The sequence below is a fragment of the Lagenorhynchus albirostris genome, chromosome 2, assembly GCF_949774975.1.
Source record: "Lagenorhynchus albirostris chromosome 2, mLagAlb1.1, whole genome shotgun sequence".
Classification (NCBI taxonomy): Eukaryota; Metazoa; Chordata; class Mammalia; order Artiodactyla; family Delphinidae; genus Lagenorhynchus; species Lagenorhynchus albirostris.
This window is the reverse complement of record NC_083096.1, coordinates 140,230,700-140,246,719: the sequence shown is the minus strand read 5'-3', so window position 1 is coordinate 140,246,719 and position 16,020 is coordinate 140,230,700. Positions and strand designations below refer to the sequence as shown.

Genomic DNA, 16,020 nt, shown 5'->3' with positions numbered 1-16,020 from the left:
AGTCTTGCATTTAGTCACTTGATTATCATTCGACAAACATTTCTTAAGAGCACAATGTGCCAGGCATTGTGCCAGGGACATGAGAGAGAGCAGAAATGTATTTAGTGCTTGATCTCAAGGAGCTTACATTATAGTAGGGTATACATTAATTAAGTAAAAATACTGATATATATTTACAAACTGAGGTAGTAATCTGAAAAGTAGGAAGGGTTCTATGAAGTGTTTACTATAAGAATCCTAACCTGTCTGGATAGTCAAGGAAGGCTCATATTCATATTCCTTCCCTTCCTTTTTTTTCTTTTTTTTTTTTTTTGCAGTATGTGGGTCTCTCACTGTTGTGGCCTCTCCCGTTGCGGAGCACAGGCTCCGGACGCAGAGGCTCAGCGGCCATGGCTCACAGGCCCAGCCGCTCCACGGCATGTGGGATCTTCCCAGACCGGGGCACGAACCCGTGTCCCCTGCATCGGCAGGCGGACTCTCAACCACTGTGCCACCAGGGAAGCCCCTTCCCTTCCTTTTTTGAGAAGGTGAAATTCTTCTATTGAACTTCCTCTAATAAGCATGCCATTAAGTAAGTATGTAAACACCCTAGCATTTCACTTAAGGATGATCTGTAACAATGTAGATTCCAGGACAGTATTTTTCTAGGTAGAAATCATCTAGAAAAGGCATCCTGGTTACAAGTTCAACATGGCACTTCAATGGATATTGTAATGACACACTCTGAAATGCTATTACAGCAGAATCTTGGTTCTAATCCTATGACCAGAATCATGTTACCTGCATATATCAAGTACGTGTAACCATGTAATAACTAACCAATTGACAAAACCCTGGAGGTCTTCTGGACTGAAAGGAATTGCTAAATATCACATACTTTTCATTAACATTCAACATGCACTTAGAGCAGGGTGATTTCTAAGATCTAATTAACAGTGTAATTTATTTGTAGTCCAAAGCACAGACTAAAAAAAAAAGTTATCAAATAAGAAAAACTGGTTCATAACAGTACTAAAAATGTAAGTATTTATATGACAAATATTTTCACTATGCTGATATAATCCCTGACTTATTAAAATAAGATTGTCATTTTAATCTGATTATTAAATAAGTGCATGTAAAACTTAAAGCATAGCATAAAGTAAGCATTATAAACTAAACAGTTCATACCAAAATAGTTCCCAATTTACGCATTCACATTCCACTTTGCAAGTGCTCTTTCCTCTACTTAGAACACCTGTTCTCACTTCCTTTCCTGCCTAACTTGTATGTTCCACAGTCCTCAGCTCAGGCATCCAAAGGGATGAGACTGCCTCTTTATGACGTTAGTGGAAAACGCTTTAGAAGTGTCCTCCCACACTCCTGGTCTGGTATTCCAGGGCATTTGCAGCTCGCTTCCCTCTTGCAGATCCCGACATATACAAAGCTGTCCATGGCTTCTCATGTATGGAATGACCTTCCCACCTTGCTTCAATTGGCTCATCACTCTTAAGGGCTCTATTTTAAATTCCATCATCTCTAAGAAGCTTTCTAAAACACCACCATCTGGTGTTGAAGTGCCTCTCTGTTAGTAGAGCATTCAGGACATACCTCAATCTTAGTGCTGGGTTCTATCTTCATTTCTGAGCTCCAAAAGCCAACAACACCTTAGCGCATAGTAAACTCAATAAATCTTAGTTGAATTTAAGTGAACATAGACTATACTGTGACAGAACCAATGTTTTCTGGAATTTGTAGCTCTAGTGCCTGGCACTGTGCCATGCATAGTTCCTCAAAAAATAGATTCAAATGCTACTTTTTACTGAGAGTAATTATCAACTGACTTGAAAATCTCTCCTCTTTTTTAATCAAAAGGGTACCATTTAGTAATATATTACAGTGTATTAGTGTAATACACTATAGATTATAGTTGATTTGAGTATGTGAATTTGATAAGCAAAAGAATAACACTGACTTTCTTTGTGACTAGGATAATGCAAACATAGTTTTAAAATACTATGTTTAAGAGAGCATTCTAAAAAAAATTAAGTGCATTGAGGTCTAGAAAACTTACATCAAATTCCTTGGTAAGAGCAGGATCAGGTTGATGATGCATAGAAAGTAGTTCTTTTGTAATAATCTGAAGATTTGAAGGTGAGCTATCAGCCAGCATTACAAGGACTTCGTAGGCTGCCAATCGGCTATTCACTGTACTACATCTAAAAACAAACGACACAAGTCAATTTCAACAGTGAATAATTTACTTAAGTCGCTCATTAAACTAAATCAACATTTGAAATGAAAATATAAGAGCTGCAATTCCTAAAACAGGGTTAAGTCAGGTCTGATGGCACAACCTAGTAATCTAGTGGGAGGTGCTTACTTAACCAAGGAAGAGACCATGAATACAGGAGGGATGATTATGGTTCAGAGCTAAGTATCTTCTTGGCCTGATGATAAAGTAGCAAATCTTTCAATTATGACTCCAGATTAGTATCTAAGGGATGGATCAGCAAGAATAGAGAACAGAGAGTCTGAAAATTTTACCAAAAACACAACATGGAAATAACTATCTTTCAATTAAGGTAGGTAGAAAGAAAGGTTTTTGTAGTTACTGCCCTGAAATTCAAATATCTACATGGCAGAAAGCTATACAAATCAGAATAGATGTCCATAAACATTTGCTGTGCACCTGCAGATAAAAAATTCTTCAAGGACACTAACCAACTTTCTATCTATGAAAATGTGGAGACAGAAATAGTTTGCCAAGTCAACTTGTTTAAAGTGACAATGAGAGATAACCAGCAAGCATTATGCAGGAAACCGAAGGCTTCTTTGCTGCTCACCTTTAGCAGAAATCATTTAGGGGATGGACAGTAATTTCTCACAGTCACCTAAGCCAACCTTGCATTTGTTAGGAGATCACAGGTTAGGAAGGATACACAGAAAAGAGGACATCCAACCTTTGAGAGAAACACTTATGGAGTGGAGTGTGGGAGATGTGTTCAAGAGGGGGTTGAAGGGCATGGAGATCAGAACTGCATCAGGCACTGAGGACAAGAGCCATGGAGCTGGCACTGTCCTTTGCTTCTTACCTGCATTTCTGGGTTGCAAGGGACAGGTAAAGAATGAATAGAAGGTACCATATATACAGGTTAAACGTCAAGAAGTTCTTTTGTTGGTGTGATATAAGAATAGCATTACTTGTGAAAAGACTTTCTGTGTATTTTAAATCTCTTTCTGGCTTTCGTGTTTAGGTGGGAAAAGGCTGGGAGTCACTGTGATAAATGGACACCGTTCAGTACACTGGATGAAACAAAATGTTTCCTTTTCTATTCAAGGCACTGTATATGAGTAAAAAAAAACACAACTCGCTGACAGATGTATTACTTTTAATAATTACAAATGGAAGAATTCATGAAAAAAATTTCAGTAAAACTGCTGAAAATTTATTTTCTCTGTTCACTGAAAACTGAAATACTCACGTGTTTCTACTGCCTTAATAAAAGACTCCCGCAGAGCTAGCACCAAATCTTCCAGAACAAGACTGGGGCAGAGGTAAGGATGGGAGTGACAGTGTGAGGGACACCCCAAGAGTTTTAATGAAGGTTTATTACTTAAAACAGATTTTGCTAATAAGGAATCTCTAGATAGAGAAATATTCACACATGGTAAGATACCTCTTAAGATTCCATAAAATACTGCTTATTATGCCTTGCCCATTTCAATAACCACTGAAATTGTATGAGAATTTTTTTCACTGGTTAAATACCAAATCCTCAGTTCCTTCAGGATTACTCAATTAACTCTGGTTTTCGTGAGAAAAGAATGAGGTTACGTTAGGTTCAGAGTAAATAAGATGGCAGCTTGTAGCTGCCTCTTCCTATTTCCAAGAGTACAAACATCACCCACGAAGGGTCAACATTACAAAAGATCTTTCAACTTTCTACCCATAAAAACTAATATAAAATTTGACTCTAAAATTACCACCGTAATAAATCACTAGCAGTTTTAATGATAAGGACACAGTCAATGCTCAGCAAATCACAAGGATCATGCACTAAAGCACCTATGCTTTTCTCCTAGCAGAAAGAAACCCTCAAGACTCAGAGCCTGTTTATCTTTACTGCGGAAGCAATTCTTACAACCTCCGTTTCTCCTGGAATTTGTTACTGACCAAGTTAACCACATTATTACTTATTCTTCCATCTTGATGATAGTAATAGTACCAGCTCAGCAATCACTACGTGCCAGGCAGGCTTTATCCTAAGCCCCCTTACATGCATTTCTTTATACAGTGGATAATGTCTTACAAGCTACACACACTCACACGATGGAAGACAAACTCCAAGTTAAGAAAATCTTTTTTGGACTAAAGTTTCGAATTAGAATTTTTACCAAAACTGAACACAACGTGCATTTTCCATACTTTGGATGAAAGTCCTGTTGACTGATGGCGGCACTGCCAGCTGGAGAATGACTATTTAAAATAATTCTAGAAGCTCGGAAAAGGAAGTCATCTAATAATGGTTTAATGAGTGATGAACCTGGAATAGAGCATAATATTCATGTTGAGGATGAACACATATTTTAATTCAAAGATCTTGTCTTGCACTTTCATATCAGAGCAGCAAAGGCACCTGAGGCCACCCAAAGGCAAGGCATTCAATTTAACTTGACGCTCATTTTTTGAGCTCTTATAATACATGGCAAAGATCTGTGGGGCAGAGGAGTGGGGATGGGTGGGAGAGTCGGGACAGGATGCAAAGATAGACAAGCGAAGGAACCTTCCTTTATGAGCTTAAAATAGAGTGAAAGGAGTTAAGCTTTCACTTTAGAAACACAAATGCCAAGAACATCACAAGGCAGACGGTTTGAGTGAATAATTAACTTTTACTTTGGGCATAGGGGAATCCAAATAAAAGTTTTTAAAACTTTAAAAATCTTCAGGTAAAAATGATGTGCCCGGGCTTCCCAGTTGGCGCAGTGGTTGAGAGTCCGCCTGCCGATGCAGGGGACGCGGGTTCGCGCCCCGGTCTGGGAAGATCCCACATGCCGCGGAGCGGCTGGGCCCGTGAGCCATGGCCGCTGGGCCTGTGCGTCCGGAGCCTGTGCTCCGCAACGGGAGAGGCCACAACAGTGAGAGGCCCGCGTACTGCAAAAAAAAAAAAAAAAAAATGATGTGCCCATCTCACCCTGGTTTAGAATCACTCTTTTCTATGTATCCCCAATAGCCAAGATTTTTATAGAACTCAGTTTGTGTGATAAAAGTGATAATTAACATTTTGATTTGTCTTCTGAATATAATTTATAATACCAAATATGGTTTTACAAATTATACGTGTATCCCACCATCCAGGGGTGGTGGTTGGGGGCTGCCTCTCCAGACAAGAATTATCCTTAAAAGAGGTAAGACATACAATGGGCTGTATTTATAAAGTATGTAACAGGAAAAAGAGAAGACAAAAACCTACTTTGATTTATAATTTTTATTTGTTGCTAAGTTATGTGAGCCAACTATTTTGAACGCTATAAAATTCTCTATATGGTTTAATGACACAGATAAAATACACCTTAAATTTGTTAGCCACTAAAATTCCAGACAATACCCTACTGTCTGAGGGTCAATTTTCTATGGAACATTTAGCACCTATCTTAGTTTCCCAATTGCACACAACACTATGGCAATAACTGAGAAATGAGGTACTCTATCACATGATAAGATGAAGTAATAATTACCAAGCATTTCCTTTTCTGCCCCACAGAGTGAAAGAAGGGTCTTGATGAGCCGTAAGTGTCCTGCCAATAAGATGTTATCTGCTTCACTGGTCTCACACTCAGCTGTGCGATTAGGTTCAAAGTTATCCAGCCAAGTAATCTCATCTTCGAGCATGGTAGCTGGGCTGATTCTTAACTGCTCCATTTCTGAAGCTAAGATGGAAAAACAAAACAAAACGACCTCTCATCCTGAAGAAAGAAGGATTTCTTTTCATGGAGTCAAAATCCTGAATTAAAGTAAGCAGAGACAAGTCTCAATCTTCTACTTCACAGATTTAAAAAAACTGTCATTAATGAACAGCAGCTGCCCACAGGACTATGAAGGCTCAACACGCCCTTTCCTTCCCTCCCTCCCTCCCTCTGTCACAAATCACACGGTACTGAATGCCTCCTCTGTGCAGGTCACGGTGCTGACGCTGGGGGTACAAGATGAAAGGGACACTCCTTGTTCCGAAGAAGCTCCTGTTTGGTGGTGTTAGCAGATGTCCCAGGGAAGAAACCCTTCTAGAGAAGGAAGGGGTCGAGGGGTGAGAGGAGAGCCATCACTCCCACCGTGTCACCTATGCCAAGGGAGGGGGGAGCCCTGTGAGGGAGAGAGGGGTTCACAGCACAGCAGCAGAATCCATGTTTCCAGATGATGGGCCAACCTCCAGAGAACCACTCTTTTGTATTATGTATTCCACTTTCCCCTCCAAACAAGGATTGAAAACAAGATTCCATGTTGGAAGCGGGGCTTAGGTGGGAGAGCAGGAGCAATCATGCTCTCTTCCCACTGCACTGCAGGCACAGGCAGGCAAGGCCCCACAGAGTGAGGTGCAAAGGGATACTGCAGGCGACACTGTGCATCCTCGTTTCCTCATTTATGAAATGGGGCTAACACCTACGCTTCAGCGTGCTGTGTATACAGTGTCTAGTATAGGCACTGGCATACAGAAAATGCTCCAAAAATGGCAAATATTGCTTGTTTCAAGACATATTCCTTCCCTGCCCTCAACATCCCATTAAGGGATCTTGGATCCCTTACTTATGGCTCACTGGCACAGCAAAGGCCTACACTAATAACTTGTTCATGCATTCTGAGGATGTATGTGTCTCATACAACTCATGAGTCCAGTTCCCAAGCAGCAAAGCAGAATACCCTCTCGAAGTCCAAGCCAGAGAACAAACCTTCGCTGGCTGCCGCCCAACTTAACACTGAAAGCCTAGTTGAAAAATGCAGTACTAGGCTAGGCTGTTAGATGGACATGTAGTCCATCCACTTCTCTAGATAGTACAGGTCTTATCCCTGAATCAAGACACACAGACTATATCATCTCAGGCTCCAACAAAACCAATTTCACTGCCCTGCTCAGAGCACCACGTCCTCAGCTTTTGAGAGACACTTATGAAACCCAGGAAGGCATCTGCCTTAGAGATGCTGCTGAGGCTTCTTAGTCACTCTGTCTTTATGTGTCCATTACATGAAGACCTTTGTGTGAAGTTTCTTTTAGGTTTGAGTGCTGGGGAAAAGATCTGTTTCTTTTGAGAAGCCATTCTGTTTCTTCCTCTAGGGTACTGAGAACAAACAAACAAATGAGGTTTCCTTTATACCTCGGTCTTCCTCAAAACCTCATTCTGACTGTGTGGGGCTTTTCAGCCTGCACATACACAAGGTATTTTTTTTTTTACCTCCTGGTCTTGACATTCTTTTCCAATTAACATTTTTGTTGATCCCGACTTTCATTTTATTTATTTCCTATAGGCAGAAGCAAATCTTTCCTATAAACTTTGTGTAAAGAACAAGGAATAAACTAATGAACTCTTGACTGGAACAACTGAAATTTGCATAGAGGACTCCAACAAACCTTTGCATTATATAAGAGTAAGTACAGATGATTAAAATCTAAACACTCTAACAAAAGAGTTTGTAACAATGATACTGCAAACACCTAACACTAAACAATCACCTGACTTCTATCACTCACTTCTATTACTATCAACATATCTCAGCAGATTCCCTCTTTCCTTTAAACCTTCAAAACTGTCAGAATTGACTATAACGGAAAGACTCTTCTTAATAGTTCTGTATCAGTGTAATTAAAATATGAGCCTTTGACAATTTTTAAAATCAACAAATCTTCTAACACATTAATGGTTGGGTATATAATAGCAGAAGAGATAACTGGTACATGGGTTTACATGCTATTTCCAAGAAAATAAAATTCAACTTCAAACAATAACTTTAATGTTATTTATATCTGAGATACATTAAGTCAGATTTAGAAATGTCTGTCTTTCTTTTCTAGTCCTTCCCAACCCCTCCCCCAACATAAATCAAAGTTAGACATCTACTTACTTGTCAGATCATCTAATAATTGGCACCTCAGATCAAAATACTCCATGCACTGGGATAACAGTCTAAAAAACAGATTTCAGTTATTAAAAAAAGGCTGATTTGAGAATAAAAAAATATTTTCCTTGTACGAATAAGTTCATAAAACAACTGAATAAGAGAATTTTCCTAAGCATAAAATAACTACATCAATTCAACTTCAGTATTTTAGCAAGACACACACTAGTGATTTTACTTATACAGATACAGTATAGGAATAATAATGTAAAGAGAGAAAACTTACTAAATCTATCACATTACATAATGATGTACACACTGACTGCATACATAATACATTGATTAATTTGTTCAAATATCAACTGATACACACTAAGCACCTACTATATGCTTGGAACTGTTTTAGGGGAACAGTGAACAAAGGAGACAGACAACAGATGAAAAATACATACATATGTCAATTGGTGATAAGTGCTAAGAAGCAAAATAAAGTGGATAAAATAAGAAAAAGGTAAATTCTTTTATCTAGGATGATCAATGAAGCTTTTTCCGCAATTACAGAAGTGAAGAGCACAGGTTTTAAAGTCAGGCGGACCTTACTTTTAATCCTGGCTCCACTACTTACAGCTGGGTGTCCAGGGACAATTTATTTCAGTTGTCTCAGTTTTCTGATTTCTAAAATGCTTACTAGAGCATTAGAAATAAATGTGCACACATATACACAAACATAAAGGGCTCAAGAATGCACTAACGATGAGACTACATAATGAACCAAGAACTACGATTATTAAAAAAGTGGGGATAATAAAACTGCCAAACTCATTTGGCCATTGTGAGGATTAAATGATAAATGTATGCAAAGAATTTAGCACACTGGGTGGCACATAATCAGCCCGTGATAACTGCAATTATTATTGCACTACTATTATTGCACTACTATAATTGCACTACTATTATTATGGGAAAATATGTACCAAACTTGGGCATTAAAAAGTTGTGAAATGCAATTTTCAAATTATAAAAACACATAATTAAAAGACCCAATATTGTGTAAAATTAAATGCTTTACATTCAAGAGCTTCTCTGAGAGTGTATGTTAAAAAATTCATTTAATGCTTTCTGTTTCTTTCCCAAAGTTTAGAGGAACTTAATAACAAATCAAACTGTTAATGGTTAGTTATGTTAAATAATCTGACTCTTAAAACAAGTAGAAGCACAACAGCTTACTACTTAAAAAATGGCTTACACATTTAAACTAAAGAATCACTGATCTAACTAGTTAATAAAAGGATTATCTGATTTTAGGAAACTTTAGCTAGGAAAAATTGGAATACTAAAGTAAAAAATGTACAAGGGCAAAAAAAGAAGTTTCTATAACTTTTAATCCACATGCCTTTATCAGGGAAAAATCATTCCCTGAAATTCTGGCTTTACATCACTAAAGACTTACTTTTCATGACCAGAAATACACAGCTAATGTCTATCTAATTTAGGTTAAATCTTAATGGTCAACTGCAAGTTTGTACAGCTAATGTCTATCTATTTAGGTTAAATCTTAATGGTCAACTGCAGGTTTGCAAGTTTTAGTTAAACTAATTGTAAGTTTTAGTTAAATTTTTAAGTTTTATAAATCACTCACAATGATCTCATCTCAGAAACAAAAATCTTATTTGTTATTTATTAAATTTATAAATTTGTTATTTATAAATTTATAACATTAAAATAGGCTAGATGCTTCAAAATAATATTTAAGTTGAGACTTAGACATGTGGGCCAGGAACCTCCATATATGACAGTGTGTGAGAACATAATCAAGGTTGAAACAAACATTTAATCCTGAAATGAGGACTTGCAAACTGATAATATAACTCAGTTCAAAAAAATTCTGAAGATTATATAACTTACAATTAGAAAATATAGGTATTTAAAAAAAAAGTCAGGGACAGATTGGAGAAGAAATCACAAGGAAAATTAGAGAAGATCTTGTGACAAATAAAAATGAAAACACAACATACCAAAAGTTATGGGATGTAGCTTTTGAAAACAGTGCTACTAGGGAAGTTTATTCCTGTATGTGCTTACATTAAAAAGGAAGAATGATCTCAAATCAACAACCTAATTTTACACCTTAAGGAACTAGGAAAAGAAGAACAAATCAAATCTAAAGCTAGTAGAAGGAAGAAAATATTAAGAATTAGAGTGAAGATAAATAGAGAACAGGAAAACGATACACAAAATCTACAAAAGCAAAAGCTGGTTCTTCAAAAAGATTAACAAAATGACTCAAAAAAAGAGAGAAGACTCAAATTAATAAAATCAGAAATGAGTGAGGACACTACTACCAATTTATAAGATAGTATACGAGCAAGTGTACACCAAACAAATTGGATATCCCAGACGAAATGGACAAATTCCTAGAAACATAACACTTTGGAAGACTAAATCAGGAAGAAATAGTGATTGCTTGCTATCACTAGCAAGAAGATTGAATCAATCAAAAACCTCCCAACAAAGAAAAGCCCTGGACCAGATGGCTTCACTGGTGAGTATTACCCAACAGTTAAAGAAGAATCAATACCAACCCTTCTCAAACTCTTTCCAAAAAACTGAAGAGGAGGGTACATACACTTCCAGCAAACCTAATTCAACAGTACATTTAAAGGATTTAACACCATGAACAAGTGAGACTGATACCTGGAATGCAAGGATGATTCAAAATACGAAAATCAATCAATGAATATACTACATTAACAGAATGAAGGAGAAAAACCCATGATCACCTCAACTGACATAGGTAAAAAAAATTGACAAAATTTAATGCCCTTTCATGATAAAACACTAAACAAACCAGGAGAGTAAGAAAACTACCTCAATCCAATAAAGGCCATATATGAAAGCCCCATAGATACTATCATGCTCAATGGTGAAAGACTGGAAGCTTTCCCCCACAATCAGGAACAAGGATGCCTACTTTCACTACTTCTATTTAACATAGTATTAAAAGTTCTAAGCAGAGCAATTAGGCAAGAATAAGAAATAAAAGACATCTAAATTGGAAAGACAGAAATAAAATGATCTGTTTGCAGATGACATGATTTTATATATGGAAAACCCTAAAGAGTTCACAAAAAAAACTGTTACAATAAATGAATTCAGCAAAGTTACAAAGATAAAAAATCTGTACATAAAAATCAGTTTCATTTCTATATACTAACAATGAACAAAGAATATGAAAAAAGAAAGACAACAATTCCACTTATAATAGCAACAAAAAGAATAAAATACTTAGGAATCAACTAAACCAAGGGAGCAAAAGACTTGTACAGTGAAAACTACAAACAATGCTGAAAGAAATGAAAGAAGACTTAAATAAATCTAAAGATATCTTATGCTTGGGGATCAGAAGACTGAATCTTGTTAAGATGCCAATATCCAAAATGACCTACAGATTCAATGCAATCTCCATTAAAATATCAATGATGTCTTTCACAGAAACAGAAAAACCCATCCTGAAATTCATATGGAATCTCAAGGGGACCCCCAAAGAGCCAAAACAATTCTGAGAGAGAAGAACAAAATTGGAGGACTCACACTTCCTGACCTCAAGCTTACTACAATGCTACAGCAATCAAAACAGGGAGGTACTGGCATAAAGCCAGACATATAGATCAAGGAATAGGAATAAAGAGCTCAGAAATAAACATGTGTGCATGCATCTATGTATGTGTGTAAATATATAATATATATATATATTTTTTTTTTCAAATGATTTTCAACAGAAATGTCAAAACCATTCAGTGGGGAAAGGACAGTCTTCAAAAAAATGGTGCTGAGATAACTGTATATCCACATGGAAAAGAATAAAGTTGGACCCTTACTTCACATCATACACAAAACAACTCAAAGTGGACCAAAAACCTAAATCTCACAGCTAAACCAATAAAACCCTGAAAAAAACCAGGGGAGAAACTTCCTGACATTGGATCTGTCAGTGATTTCTTGGATATGACACCAAAAGCCCAGGCAACAAGATAAAACAGAGAAACTGGACTTCATTAAAATTAAATACTTTTTGCACATCACAGGACACTATCAAGGGAGTGAAAGAAATCCCACAGAATGGGAGAAAATGTTTGCAAATCATGTATATGATAAGGGATTAATATCCAAAATATATAAAGAACAACAAAAAACAGACAACCTAACTTAAAAATGAGGAAATGGGGGACTTCCCTGGTGGTCCAGTGGTAACGAATCTGTCTTCCAATGCAGGGGATGCGGGTTTGATCCCTGGTCAGGGAACTAAGATCCCATATGCCACAGGGCAACTAAGCCCACGTGCCACGAACTACAGAGCCCACGCGCTCTGGAGCCTGCGTGCCACAACTAGGAAGAGAAAACCCGCATGCCACAACTAGAGAGAAGCCTGCGCACCACAACGAAAGATCCCGCATGCTGCAACTAAGACCCAATGCAGCCAAAAACTAAATAAAATAAAAATAAATTTAAAAAAAAAATGAGGAAAAGACTTGAATAGACATTTCTCCAAAGAAGATATACAAATGGCCAAATAAGCACAATGACATACTCAAAATCACTAATCATTAGGGAAATGCAAATCAAAACCCTGAGATGCACATCACACCCATCAGGATAGTTAGTCACAAAAGCGAACAGAAAACAAGTGTTGGCAAGGATGTGGAGAATATGCAACCCTTACACATTGCTGGTGGGAATGTAAGATGGTACAGCCACTGTGGAAACAGTATGGTGGCTCCTCAGAAAAGTCAAGCATACAATTGCCATATGACCCAGCATTTCTACTTCTGGGCATATACCCCAAAAAACTGAAAGCAGGACTCAAATTGATATTTGTATACTCATGTTCACAGTGGCATTATTCATACTAGCTAAAAGGTGGAAACCAAATGTCCATCTATGGGTGAATGGATAAACAAAGCATGATATATACATACATTCAGTCTAAATAGAAATGAAACCCTGACCCGTGCTGTAACATGGATGAACCCTGAAAATATTATGCTACGTGAAATAACCTAGACACAAAGGACAAATATTGTATGATTCCACTTTTACGAGGTACCTAGAATAGTCAAATTCATAGAGACAACGTAGAATGGTGGTTGCCAGTGCCTTGAGGGAGGAGGGAAATGAATGGGGAGTTACTGTTTAATGGGAACAGAGTTTCAGTTTGGGATGACAAAAAAGTTCTGGAAATGGACAGTGGTGATGATTGCACAATAATGTGTATGTACTTAATGTCACTAAGTTATACCCCCAAAATGGTTAAAACGCTAAATTTTATGTTATGCATATCTTGCCACAGTAAAAAAAAAAAAATCTAGCAAATCTGAAAAAAAAAAATCATCTCCATGATTGTCTTTGAACTATCTCTCTTCATTTCCTTTGTCCATTTTTCTATTTGGCTATTGGTCTTTTGTGGTTTATAACAGCTCTTCACATATATTAGCAAAACTGGCCTCTATCTGTCATATACGTTATAAATCTATTTATTCAGTTTAACTGACTTTTGACTCTACGGCATTTTAATTTTTATGGCGTTAACTTTATCAGTCTTTTACCTAATGGCTTCTTACTGGGTACACAGTCTCAGTTTAGGATGCTAAAAAAGTGTTGGAGATGGATGATGGAGACGGTTGCACAAAACTGTAAATACACTTAATGCCACTGAGCTGTACACTTAAAAATGGTAAAAATGGTAAACATTCCGTTATGTATATGTTACCACACTAAAAAAAAAAAAAAAGCCCAAGTTTGGATGCTTATATGTTAGGGGTTTAGAGTAGCTCTAACGTTTCTTCCCTCTAAGGGCTCTAATTTGTAAAGCATATACATATTGATTTCACAAATCTCTGTGGCACCTTCTAAGCCCCAGAGCAAGGGCTCGCTGGTAAAGCTGAATTAGAGAAACTGGCTTAAACTTGAGGTCAGTGTGGGATCTCTGATCTCCCAGCCTGGGCCTACACTGGGGCACCCCTGCATGCAGGCTTGCCTAAGGAGACAAGATGGGGCAGGCAGAATGGATTTACTCAAGTCCTTCTCTGAGCCTGGACCTCAAGCCTTCTTCCATGCCCAGGCATGTATAAAACCAAGAAAGCAAGCTAGAAGGATACCCTAGTACCTCTAGACATGGAGTTATGAAGCAGGCTGAGCTAAGAAAGTGAGGTACAAGTGGACATGGGCAGTGCGACCTTTACACAGTGATCTGGCTTGAATCATGCAGCTTCTCAACCACCAAGTGAGTCCTCTTTCTCTCTGGGGTAGGGGGACCAAGAGGAGTGGAGGTGGGAGTTGGGGTGCTTGAGAGGAAGAAAGCCTGGTAATGTTTCTTCTAACTCTTCTGTCCTGAATGGGGAGAAAACCTGAAATGCCCTCTTTCAGGGTACAAATGTTGGAAGAGGAAAGGAGAAAGTCCTTCATCTCAATCATGCACTGTGGACTCTGGGGGAGCAGTACACAAAACATTATTCTCTTTCTGTATGACGTGAACTTTTTCATCTTTACGTACCTCTGATTGACTCCTCGCATAATACTAGTTGGGGACCAGAGAGGCAGCTGAGCAGTGAGAATCACACCTAGGAGAAACTGATTTGGCTTTTGCACATCTGGATGGGCCGAAGTATCTGTCTGACTAAGAGTATACAGTTGATCACAGGCAACACGGCGAATCTGAAATTACATTTTTAGTGGCAAAGGAAGTACATCAACCAACACTTACAGACTGCTTAAAAAGTTATTTTCTTCCAAAGTCCACCTGTGAAGGATGCTGTAAGGGTTTGAGTATTTCAATCTTTAATGGTAAAGTTTACATTGAATAAACTAGGGCTAATTTAAAACAAGTGTAGTCTGGGAACTAATTTCCCAAATTATTCTAGTACTGTACTCTCATCATAGGTTTATAATTTAATGTAAATGAAAATAAGGAAAAAACTCTTCTGCAAGTGCCTCAAAGTTAACTTTCAAGGTCATATACAAAAATGAGGATTATAAAATCTAATGAAAGTTCATGGCCTGAGGTTGGGTCTTTCTTGATTTTGACCAACTTGTTGATGCTTAATGCTAGCTGCCTTGGCCAGCCATGGATACTGAACACTGGCTGTAAGATTTTTTTAATAAACAAACACAAGTTAATCATAGCACTAGTCTCTTGACTTTCAGTGAAATATGGAACAGAAAGGAGGGCAACAGTACAAATGGTCACTTTGCTTTCAGAGGGCTCTGCGGCCTCTTTGTCTGATTCCCCGAGAGGACTAAACACCATCCCTTCTATACTCCCCACCATGTCACAGGTATCCAGAGAGCCCACGCAGAACAGGACCAAAGGGGCCTTTTATAAAGTAAAAAATCCTTACCTCAGCACTTGGTGATCCAAGTAGAATATCAATGATAAAATCAGCAACACAGGGCAAGTTATAGAAAGATGCTAATAATAAGAATAAAGATAATGGGAGCAGGGGAGGAAAATAAGTTAGGAAATGCATTTTCAAAATTTCGAAAATTTTGAATAATTTCTTAAGCTTAACTATCTTAGAAATCATCTCTTCTTCCACACAGAATCAAATTCAGTGCCTCCACAGCTGCACCCACGTCTCTGAGTCTATCCCACGAGAGCCCAAGGTGCTCAAAAGCAGGGCTGTGTCTTGGTCATCTTCACACCCGGACATTTTTCATGACTCCGTGTGCACACCAGTTACAGAATAAATGTCTTGCCTTGATAAAACTGTCAATACTTGTGAACTATAAAATGTACCCCACAATAAACTTACTAATGATAAAAAAGCTTGAAGTTATAATTTTTTCATCTTGATTTGAAAATATGTCTATAATTAAACAATTGCAGGAAAATCGAACTAAAAGTATGGTATATGCTCAAAAGCATTTCATAATGAATT

At 37.7% G+C, this 16,020-nt stretch overlaps 1 protein-coding gene across 5 annotated transcripts in view; it reads right to left on the bottom strand.

Annotated features, from left to right (window-relative positions):
* USP24 (ubiquitin specific peptidase 24) overlaps positions 1-16,020 on the bottom strand; it is a 148,263-nt gene that overhangs the window by 37,224 nt on the left and 95,019 nt on the right. For all 5 annotated transcript variants that reach the window (XR_009538921.1, XM_060139935.1, XM_060139938.1 and 2 more), the window contains 6 exons: positions 15,481-15,551; positions 14,637-14,797; positions 8,093-8,154; positions 5,719-5,910; positions 4,409-4,526; positions 2,054-2,198 (listed from right to left, as the gene is read on the bottom strand). Coding sequence is in view for 4 of the 5 variants with exons in the window: in XM_060139935.1 (XP_059995918.1) it covers positions 2,054-2,198; positions 4,409-4,526; positions 5,719-5,910; positions 8,093-8,154; positions 14,637-14,797; positions 15,481-15,551 (749 nt within the window). In the remaining variant the exon portion in view is untranslated. The remainder of the gene's footprint in view (positions 1-2,053; positions 2,199-4,408; positions 4,527-5,718; positions 5,911-8,092; positions 8,155-14,636; positions 14,798-15,480; positions 15,552-16,020) is intronic.